Source organism: Oncorhynchus gorbuscha, linkage group LG23 (assembly GCF_021184085.1).
Source record: "Oncorhynchus gorbuscha isolate QuinsamMale2020 ecotype Even-year linkage group LG23, OgorEven_v1.0, whole genome shotgun sequence".
Taxonomy (NCBI): Eukaryota; Metazoa; Chordata; class Actinopteri; order Salmoniformes; family Salmonidae; genus Oncorhynchus; species Oncorhynchus gorbuscha.
This window is the reverse complement of record NC_060195.1, coordinates 200650-211585: the sequence shown is the minus strand read 5'-3', so window position 1 is coordinate 211585 and position 10936 is coordinate 200650. Positions and strand designations below refer to the sequence as shown.

At 43.3% G+C, this 10936-nt stretch overlaps 1 protein-coding gene and 1 long non-coding RNA gene across 3 annotated transcripts in view; both read right to left on the bottom strand.

The window, feature by feature from the left end:
* Positions 1-2158, bottom strand: LOC124011409. The gene is made up of 2 exons (XR_006834578.1): positions 214-2158; positions 1-182 (listed from the first exon to the last, which is right to left on the bottom strand). It is a non-coding gene; the product is annotated as an uncharacterized LOC124011409 (long non-coding RNA).
* A 5485-nt stretch (positions 2159-7643) lies between these two features.
* Positions 7644-10936, bottom strand: part of mxd3 (MAX dimerization protein 3) — a 29459-nt gene continuing 26166 nt past the window's right edge. For both annotated transcript variants that reach the window (XM_046322841.1, XM_046322840.1), the window contains 2 exons: positions 10516-10747; positions 7644-8908 (listed from right to left, as the gene is read on the bottom strand). In XM_046322841.1, coding sequence (XP_046178797.1) covers positions 8784-8908; positions 10516-10747 — 357 coding nt within the window. In that variant the 3' untranslated portion in view covers positions 7644-8783. The remainder of the gene's footprint in view (positions 8909-10515; positions 10748-10936) is intronic.

Here is a 10936-nt window from a genome sequence, read left to right as displayed (position 1 = left end):
TTAAATATTACAAATATTTATTCATACAAAAGGCATACATACCTATACAAATGCTACATGATAGTACTGGGACAGAGGAAGACTAAGTGCATATAGATATACAGACATTTCCTTGTTGCGATGACAAGGTCATAAGGCATCTTGTTGGGGTATAAACATCCTGAAGGCAGTCGGTCAGTCACCTCAGTGGGTAACAGGCAGGCGGTCAGTCACCTCAGTGGGTAACAGGCAGGCGGTCAGTCACCTCAGTGGGTAACAGGCAGGCGGTCAGTCACCTCAGTGGGTAACAGGCAGGCGGTCAGTCACCTCAGTGGGTAACAGGCAGGCGGTCAGTCACCTCAGTGGGTAACAGGCAGGCGGTCAGTCACCTCAGTGGGTAACAGGCAGGCGGTCAGTCACCTCAGTGGGTAACAGGCAGGCGGTCAGTCACCTCAGTGGGTAACAGGCAGGCGGTCAGTCACCTCAGTGGGTAACAGGCAGGCGGTCAGTCACCTCAGTGGGTAACAGGCAGGCGGTCAGTCACCTCAGTGGGTAACAGGCAGGCGGTCAGTCACCTCAGTGGGTAACAGGCAGGCGGTCAGTCACCTCAGTGGGTAACAGGCAGTCGGTCAGTCACCTCAGTGGGTAACAGGCAGGCAGTCAGTCACCTCAGTGGGTAACATCCAGGCAGTCACCTCAGTGGGTAACATCCAGGCAGTCACCTCAGTGGGTAACATCCAGGCAGTCACCTCAGTGGGTAACAGGCAGGCAGGCAGTCACCTCAGTGGGTAACATCCAGTCAGTCACCTCAGTGGGTAACATCCAGTCAGTCACCTCAGTGGGTAACATCCAGTCAGTCACCTCAGTGGGTAACATCCAGGCAGTCACCTCAGTGGGTAACATCCAGTCAGTCACCTCAGTGGGTAACATCCAGTCAGTCACCTCAGTGGGTAACATCCAGGCAGTCACCTCAGTGGGTAACAGGCAGGCAGTCAGCACAGAGGATCAAATCCACAGTGAGTTTTTTTTTAGTAGACCGGTACTTGTAAGACCGTTGCATTAGTCTCGCGGAACCATCCTTCCAGATCTGGTCTCGTTGGCTACGCCTGGTATCCAAGGCTACAGTTGCATACATGTAAATTGCAGGTACTGTATTACATATCAAAACAATGCTTTCTGCCCAAACATGGTGGCCTCTATTGCAGGTATAATCAACATATACTGAGTAATGCATATTCAATGGCTCTAAGTTCATACGAGCAATTGTCAATCAAATGTTTGCAAAATATGCATCATTGCAGCACCCCTATGGACACTTAGCAAAGACACCTGCATTTCCTATGAGTTCCATAATGTCCACGTCAGAAACATGAAACTAATTAAATACAGTCTGTTACAATATGGCTAGGTAACTGAAAGATGGTGGTTTCCTGGGCACACGATTTAGACCTGATTAAATCCGATCGCGGGTTATAAGCGTTGCGTTTTTTTAAAGGTAATTTCCGATTGAGCTGCCATACGTAGCGTTTACTGTGCATGGGTTCTCCACGGACGTGGGAACACTGCCTGTAACCTGCGACCGGATTGAATCCCTGCCTCAGCCGTGGATTAAAAAGCTCAAAGGAGAATCTATATCAAAAATATTGTTTTGTCCAGGACTACTAATCTTAATGTGTCTGGGAAAGTCCAGGGGTACGTTTCCTAAAAATGTAAAATATCATCTCAAGTCCAATGGATAGACAATGATCTGAAGGCTAAAGATAATCTTTGTTTTCTGGAGAAACTCACTCCACAGTTCAGTAGAAGCATTGCTCAGAGTTATATTGCCCACAACCTTTACAATATAAGGGGTACATCGCCAAATAGCACCCTATCCCCTATATCAGGGGTTCTCCAAGTGGGGTCTGAACTGCAAGGGGTTCAACAGTAGTGCACTACTTTAACTGAAGCCTTATGGAGCCTGGTCAACAGTAGTGCACTACTTTAACTGAAGCCTTATGGAGCCTGGTCAACAGTAGTGCACTAGAAAAGAGAATTATTGTGCTTTTTTGGGATGCAAAGAAGAAGTACTGTGTGGATAGTTTTGTGCAACAAAACAAAACAAAATACAATAACAGAACAGACAGACAGACAGACTCAGTCACAATAACAGAACAGACAGACAGACACAATAACAGAACAGACAGACAGACAGACAGACAGACAGACAGACAGACAGACAGATAGACAGACAGACAGACAGACAGACAGACAGACAGACAGACAGACAGACAGACAGACAGACAGACAGACAGACTCAGTCACAATAACAGAACAGACAGACAGACAGACAGACAGACTCAGTCACAATAACAGAACAGACAGACAGACAGACAGACTGAGTCACAATAACAGAACAGACAGACAGACAGACAGACTCAGTCACAATAACAGAACAGACAGACTCAGTCACAATAACAGAACAGACAGACAGACAGACAGACTCAGTCACAATAACAGAACAGACAGACAGACACAATAACAGAACAGACAGACAGACAGACTCAGTCACAATAACAGAACAGACAGAACAGACAGACTCAGTCACAATAACAGAACAGACAGACAGACAGACAGACTCAGTCACAATAACAGAACAGACAGACAGACACAATAACAGAACAGACAGAAAAGACAGACTCATTCACAATAACAGAACAGACAGACAGACAGACTACAGACTTAATAAGTGCTGTACATGGTGACGTTATAATATTCCTGAAGCTTGTTAGCTGGAGCGAAAGGCTGGAGAGTTTAAGGTACCGTTTTCCAATATAAGGTCTTCTTGTGAAGAAGACCTGAGAGAACAGACACCGTTTGGTGAACTGACAGGTTCCTAGGGTCATGTCAGAGAACATCAACAGAACAGACAAAAACAATTCTTGAGCGGATGGTCAGGGGGCCAGATAATTAGTAGACTGAGGCCAGATTATAATTACAGATAATTAGAGACTCAGGCCAAATTATAATGACAGATAATTAGTAGAGACAGATAATTACAGATAATTAGTAGACTGGGGCCAAATTATAATTACAGATAATTAGAACAGACAGACAGATAATTAGAGACTCCAGTTATAATTACAGATAATTAGAACAAATTATAATGACAGATAATTAGAGACTGGTCAAATTATAATGACAGATACAGTAGACAGGGCCAGATTATAAATACAGATAATTAGGAGACTGGGGCCAGATTATAATGACAGATAATTAGTAGACTGGGGCCAGATTATAGTTAGTAGACTGGGGCCAGATTATAATTAGTAGACTGGGGCCAGATTATAATTAGTAGACTGGGGCCAGATTATAATGACAGATAATTAGTAGACTGGGGCCAGATTATAATGACAGATAATTAGTAGACTGGGGCCAGATTATAATGACAGATAATTAGTAGACTGGGGCCAGATTATAATGTCTTTAGTAGACTGGGGCCAGATTATAATGACAGATAATTAGTAGACTGGGGCCAGATTATAATGACAGATAATTAGTAGACTGGGGCCAGATTACAATGACAGATAATTAGTAGACTGGGGCCAGATTATAATGACAGATAATTAGTAGACTGGGGCCAGATTATAATGACAGATAATTAGTAGACTGGGGCCAGATTATAGTTAGTAGACTGGGGCCAGATTATAATTAGTAGACTGGGGCCAGATTATAATTAGTAGACTGGGGCCAGATTATAATTAGTAGACTGGGGCCAGATTATAAATAGTAGACTGGGGCCAGATTATAATTACAGATAATTAGTAGACTGGGGCCAGATTATAATTACAGATAATTAGTAGACTGGGGCAAGATTATAATTACAGATAATTAGTAGACTGGGGCCAGATCATAATTACAGATAATTAGTAGACTGGGGCCAGATTATAATTAGTAGACTGGGGCCAGATTATAATTAGTAGACTGGGGCCAGATTATAATTACAGATAATTAGTAGACTGGGGCCAGATTATAATTACAGATAAATAGTAGACTGGGGCCAGATTATAATTACAGATAATTAGTAGACTGGGGCCAGATTATAATTACAGATAATTAGTAGACTGGGGCCAGATTATAATTACAGATAATTAGTAGACTGGGGCCAGATCATAATTACAGATAATTAGTAGACTGGGGCCAGATTATAATTAGTAGACTGGGGCCAGATTATAATTAGTAGACTGGGGCCAGATTATAAATAGTAGACTGGGGCCAGATTATAATTAGTAGACTGGGGCCAGATTATAATTAGTAGACTGGGGCCAGATTATAAATAGTAGACTGGGGCCAGATTATAATTAGTAGACTGGGGCCAGATTATAATTAGTAGACTGGGGCCAGATTATAATGACAGATAATTAGTAGACTGGGGCCAGATTATAATTACAGATAATCAGTAGACTGTGGCCAGATTATAATTACAGATAATTAGTAGACTGGGGCCAGATTATAATTAGTAGACTGGGGCCAGATTATAAATAGTAGACTGGGGCCAAGTCATAATTAGTAGACTGGGGCCAGATCATAATTACAGATAATTAGTAGACTGGGGCCAGATTATAATGACAGATAATTAGTAGACTGGGGCCAGATCATAATTACAGATAATTAGTAGACTGGGGCCAGATTATAATGACAGATAATTAGTAGACTGGGGCCAGATTATAATTAGTAGACTGGGGCCAGATTATAATTACAGATAATTAGTAGACTGGGGCCAGATTATAATGACAGATAATTAGTAGACTGGGGCCAGATCATAATTACAGATAATTAGTAGACTGGGGCCAGATTATAATTAGTAGACTGGGGCCAGATTATAATTACAGATAATTAGTAGATTAAACCAAATTGATTTGCTGGTATTTTTGTAGCCTGACGTACAACAATAAATCAATACAATCAGCTTTGGGAAACCCTGTCCTACATAGTGCACTACATAGGGACCTGTCTAAAGTAGTGCACTACATTATTGGGCCCTGTCTAAAGTAGTGCACTACATAGGGAATAGGGACCTGTCTAAAGTAGTGCACTACATAGGGAATAGGGACCTGTCTAAAGTAGTGCACTACATTATTGGGCCCTGTCTAAAGTAGTGCACTACATAGGGAATAGGGACCTGTCTAAAGTAGTGCACTACATAGGGAATAGGGACCTGTCTAAAGTAGTGCACTACATTATTGGGCCCTGTCTAAAGTAGTGCCCTGGCCCCCCAATGGTGGAACAAACTCCCTCACGACGCCAGGACAGCGGAGTCAATCACCACCTTCCGGAGACACCTGAAACCCCACCTCTTTAAGGAATACCTAGGATAGGATAAGTAATCCCTCTCACCCCCCCTAAGTTTTAGATGCACTATTGTTAAGTGACTGTTCCACTGGATGTCATAAGGTGAATGCACCAATTTGTAAGTCGCTCTGGATAAGAGCGTCTGCTAAATGACTTAAATGTAATGTAAATGTAAATGTAGTGCACTACATAGGGAATAGGGACCTGTCTAAAGTAGTGCACTACATAGGGAATAGGGACCTGTCTAAAGTAGTGCACTACATTATTGGGCCCTGTCTAAAGTAGTGCACTATATAGGAAACAGGCTTCCATTTGGGACACAATCCCGGGGTCACGGTCGTGGACAGTGAGCAGAGCACCTATTCAATCCATGACGCTCGGTGGAATCGCCTTCATTAGAGCACGCGGTGGCAAAACGCTTTGCAACGGAAAACAAACCAGAGCTCTTCTTATTGGACGGGTAGTCTCTCCTTGTTTCAGTGTGTTTTCTAATGAATACTACCCTGTTGTGTCTATTGGAAGTCAATGATACTGTGGTCAGAAAGTATAATGGAGCTTAATGATTCCGACCGCCATTCATACGACGGCAGCTAGCCTAGCGGTTAGCGGCCAGTCACCGAAAGGTTGCTACTTTGAATCTGCAAGCAGACGAGGTGAAAAATCTGTCGATGTGCCCTTGAGCAAGGCACTTAATGATAATGGCTAACCCCCCAGGCTGTGACTCTGAAGGTGTCTCAGGGGAGAGTTGAGACATGGAAACAAAACACATTTCCAATTCACACATGCTGATAATACACACTGGTGTAAAAGAAGAGAAATAAAACCATCCAGCAAACGATGGTTGGACTGTCCTTGAGTTTGATGCTGTTTAAGAGGTCAGACTAAGATTTTTTTTTTTTTTAAACCTGTTCAGAGATTTGAGCAAAATATATATTTTAAAAACAGATCCAGCTCACAGTAAGTCAGAGCTGAACGAGAAGTTAGATCAAATCAAATGTTTTGAAAAGTGAGTAATGTTGAGGTTGTTCCTCCTGTTCAGTAATGTTGAGGTTGTTCCTCCTGTCCTGTTCAGTAATGTTGAGGTTGTTCCTCCTGTTCAGTAATGTTGAGGTTGTTCCTCCTGTTCAGTAATGTTGAGGTTGTTCCTCCTGTTCAGTAATGTTGAGGTTGTTCCTCCTGTTCAGTAATGTTGAGGTTGTTCCTCCTGTCCTGTTCAGTAATGTTGAGGTTGTTCCTCCTGTTCAGTAATGTTGAGGTTGTTCCTCCTGTCCTGTTCAGTAATATTGAGGTTGTTCCTCCTGTTCAGTAATGTTGAGGTGGTTCCTCCTGTCCTGTTCAGTAATGTTGAGGTTGTTCCTCCTGTTCAGTAATGTTGAGGTTGTTCCTCCTGTTCAGTAATGTTGAGGTTGTTCCTCCTGTTCAGTAATGTTGAGGTTGTTCCTCCTGTCCTGTTCAGTAATGTTGAGGTTGTTCCTCCTGTTCAGTAATGTTGAGGTTGTTCCTCCTGTTCAGTAATGTTGAGGTTGTTCTTCCTGTTCAGTAATGTTGAGGTTGTTCCTCCTGTCCTGTTCAGTAATGTTGAGGTTGTTCCTCCTGTTCAGTAATGTTGAGGTTGTTCTTCCTGTTCAGTAATGTTGAGGTTGTTCCTCCTGTTCAGTAATGTTGAGGTTGTTCCTCCTGTTCAGTAATGTTGAGGTTGTTCCTCCTGTCCTGTTCAGTAATGTTGAGGTTGTTCTTCCTGTTCAGTAATGTTGAGGTGGTTCCTCCTGTCCTGTTCAGTAATGTTGAGGTTGTTCTTCCTGTCCTTTTCAGTAATGTTGAGGTGGTTCCTCCTGTCCTGTTCAGTAATGTTGAGGTTGTTCCTCCTGTCCTGTTCAGTAATGTTGAGGTTGTTCTTCCTGTCCTGTTCAGTAATGTTGAGGTGGTTCCTCCTGTCCTGTTCAGTAATGTTGAGGTGGTTCTTCCTGTTCAGTAATGTTGAGGTGGTTCCTCCTGTCCTGTTCAGTAATGTTGAGGTGGTTCTTCCTGTTCAGTAATATTGAGGTTGTTCCTCCTGTTCAGTAATGTTGAGGTTGTTCTTCCTGTTCAGTAATGTTGAGGTTGTTCCTCCTGTTCAGTAATGTTGAGGTTGTTCCTCCTGTCCTGTTCAGTAATATTGAGGTTGTTCCTCCTGTCCTGTTCAGTAATGTTGAGGTTGTTCCTCCTGTCCTGTTCAGTAATGTTGAGGTTGTTCCTCCTGTTCAGTAATGTTGAGGTTGTTCCTCCTGTTCAGTAATGTTGAGGTTGTTCCTCCTGTCCTGTTCAGTAATGTTGAGGTTGTTCCTCCTGTTCAGTAATGTTGAGGTGGTTCCTCCTGTCCTGTTCAGTAATGTTGAGGTTGTTCCTCCTGTCCTGTTCAGTAATGTTGAGGTTGTTCTTCCTGTCCTGTTCAGTAATGTTGAGGTTGTTCCTCCTGTCCTGTTCAGTAATGTTGAGGTGGTTCCTCCTGTCCTGTTCAGTAATGTTGAGGTTGTTCTTCCTGTTCAGTAATGTTGAGGTTGTTCTTCCTGTCCTCAGTAATGTTGAGGTGGTTCCTCCTGTCCTGTTCAGTAATGTTGAGGTTGTTCCTCCTGTCCTGTTCAGTAATGTTGAGGTTGTTCCTCCTGTTCAGTAATGTTGAGGTTGTTCCTCCTGTCCTGTTCAGTAATGTTGAGGTTGTTCTTCCTGTTCAGTAATGTTGAGGTTGTTCCTCCTGTTCAGTAATGTTGAGGTTGTTCCTCCTGTTCAGTAATGTTGAGGTTGTTCCTCCTGTCCTGTTCAGTAATGTTGAGGTTTGTTCCTCCTGTTCAGTAATGTTGAGGTTGTTCCTCCTGTCCTGTTCAGTAATGTTGAGGTTGTTCCTCCTGTTCAGTAATGTTGAGGTTGTTCCTCCTGTCCTGTTCAGTAATATTGAGGTTGTTCCTCCTGTTCTGTTCAGTAATGTTGAGGTTGTTCCTCCTGTTCTGTTCAGTAATATTGAGGTTGTTCCTCCTGTCCTGTTCAGTAATATTGAGGTTGTTCCTCCTGTTCAGTAATGTTGAGGTTGTTCCTCCTGTCCTGTTCAGTAATATTGAGGTTGTTCCTCCTGTTCAGTAATATTGAGGTTGTTCCTCCTGTCCTGTTCAGTAATATTGAGGTTGTTCCTCCTGTCCTGTTCAGTAATGTTGAGGTTGTTCCTCCTGTTCAGTAATATTGAGGTTGTTCCTCCTGTTCTGTTCAGTAATGTTGAGGTTGTTCCTCATTCTCTTCTTTCCTTATTTTTTTGTCCTTTGTCTTATTTGGAATGTTTTTCCTCCTTTGTGTCCCCGGCGTCTTACGTCAGGTGACCTCACTCCAACGCTCGTCCCTTTAAAGTCCGACGTAGGACGCCGTTGTGTCCCTCCCAGAGGCGTGTGTGTCCCTCCCAGAGGCGTGTGTGTCCCTCCCAGAGGCGTGTGTATGCAGTGATAGGTAGGTCATAGCCCAGCCCAGATGGGGCTGCTGGAGTAACAGTGATCTGTGCCTGTGTGAGGGACCGTCCCCAGTCCATCAGAGTCCAGACAGTCAAACACTATGCTCTCCACATCAACCTCCACGTCTTCTGCAAAAAACAAAAACCAACACATCTCAGGTTATCAAAGACAATCTATAATCTGTCAAATATGAATCTGTTCTGACTCAAATCTAAAATCAATGTGTGTTTTAGTTGTACTTAAGACACCATATTTCTGATATGAAACATTAAGCTGAATAACTTTAAACATGAACACCTCCGGACACTTCGGTCGACAAAACCTGAAGATGTAGACCTACATCCCTAACACGGAGATGAACACTGAACACTGAGAGAGAGAGCTGTGATTGGTTACTAAACATGGGTAAGAGAGCTGTGATTGGTTACTAAACATGGGTAAGAGAGCTGTGATTGGTTACTAAACATGGGTAAGAGAGCTGTGATTGGTTACTAAACATGGGTAAGAGAGCTGTGATTGGTTACTAAACATGGGTAAGATAGCTGTGATTGGTTACTAAACATGGGTAAGAGAGCTGTGATTGGTTACTAAACATGGGTAAGAGAGCTGTGATTGGTTACTAAACATGGGTAAGAGAGCTGTGATTGGTTACTAAACATGGGTAAGAGAGCTGTGATTGGTTACTAAACATGGGTAAGAGCTGTGATTGGATACTAAACATGGGTAAGAGAGCTGTGATTGGTTACTAAACATGGGTAAGAGAGCTGTGATTGGTTACTAAACATGGGTAAGAGAGCTGTGATTGGTTACTAAACATGGGTAAGAGAGCTGTGATTGGTTACTAAACATGGGTAAGATAGCTGTGATTGGTTACTAAACATGGGTAAGAGAGCTGTGATTGGTTACTAAACATGGGTAAGAGAGCTAAACATGGGTAAGAGCGTGATTGGTTACTAAACATGGGTAAGATAGCTGTGATTGGTTACTAAACATGGGTAAGAGAGCTGTGATTGGATACTAAACATGGGTAAGAGAGCTGTGATTGGTTACTAAACATGGGTAAGAGAGCTGTGATTGGTTACTAAACATGGTTAAGAGAGCTGTGATTGGTTACTAAACATGGGTAAGATAGCTGTGATTGGTTACTAAACATGGGTAAGAGAGCTGTGATTGGTTACTAAACATGGGTAAGAGAGCTGTGATTGGTTACTAAACATGGGTAAGATAGCTGTGATTGGTTACTAAAAATGGGTAAGAGAGCTGTGATTGGTTACTAAACATGGGTAAGAGTGCTGTGATTGGATACTAAACATGGGTAAGAGAGCTGTGATTGGTTACTAAACATGGGTAAGATAGCTGTGATTGGTTACTAAACATGGGTAAGAGAGCTGTGATTGGTTACTAAACATGGGTAAGAGAGCTGTGATTGGTTACTAAACATGGGTAAGATAGCTGTGATTGGTTACTAAACATGGGTAAGAGAGCTGTGATTGGATACTAAACATGGGTAAGAGAGCTGTGATTGGTTACTAAACATGGGTAAGAGAGCTGTGATTGGAGAAGAGAGCTGTGATTGGTTACTAAACATGGGTAAGATAGCTGTGATTGGAGAAGAGAGCTGTGATTGGAGAAGAGAGCTGTGATTGGAGAAGAGAGCTGTGATTGGGTAAGAGAGCTGTGATTGGAGAAGAGAGCTGTGATTGGGTAAGAGAGCTGTGACGACCGTGAGACTCACCTCTGTCAGAGTCAGATCTCTCTGAAGAGGACATGGCTGCTGAGCCCAGGCTGTCGTTCCTCATCCTCTCTGAGACCGCTCCAGCTCCTCCCTGACCCCCAGGGCCCAGACCAGTCAGACCCCCAGGTCCTCCATGTCCCTGGAGCTGCTCTAACCTCACCCTCAGCTCTCTCTGCTCCCAACGCAGACGACCCTTCAACTGCTCCGCACGTTCATCCTGATCCTGCAGCTTCTGATGGGGGCGAAGGAGAGAGACATGAGGACACTTATACAGAGAGAGATGAGGACACATACAGAGAGACACGAGGACAGTTATACAGAGAGACACGAGGACAGTTATACAGAGAGAGATGAGGACAGTTATACAGAGAGACACGAGGACAGTTATACAGAGAGAGAGAGACATGAGGACAGTTATACA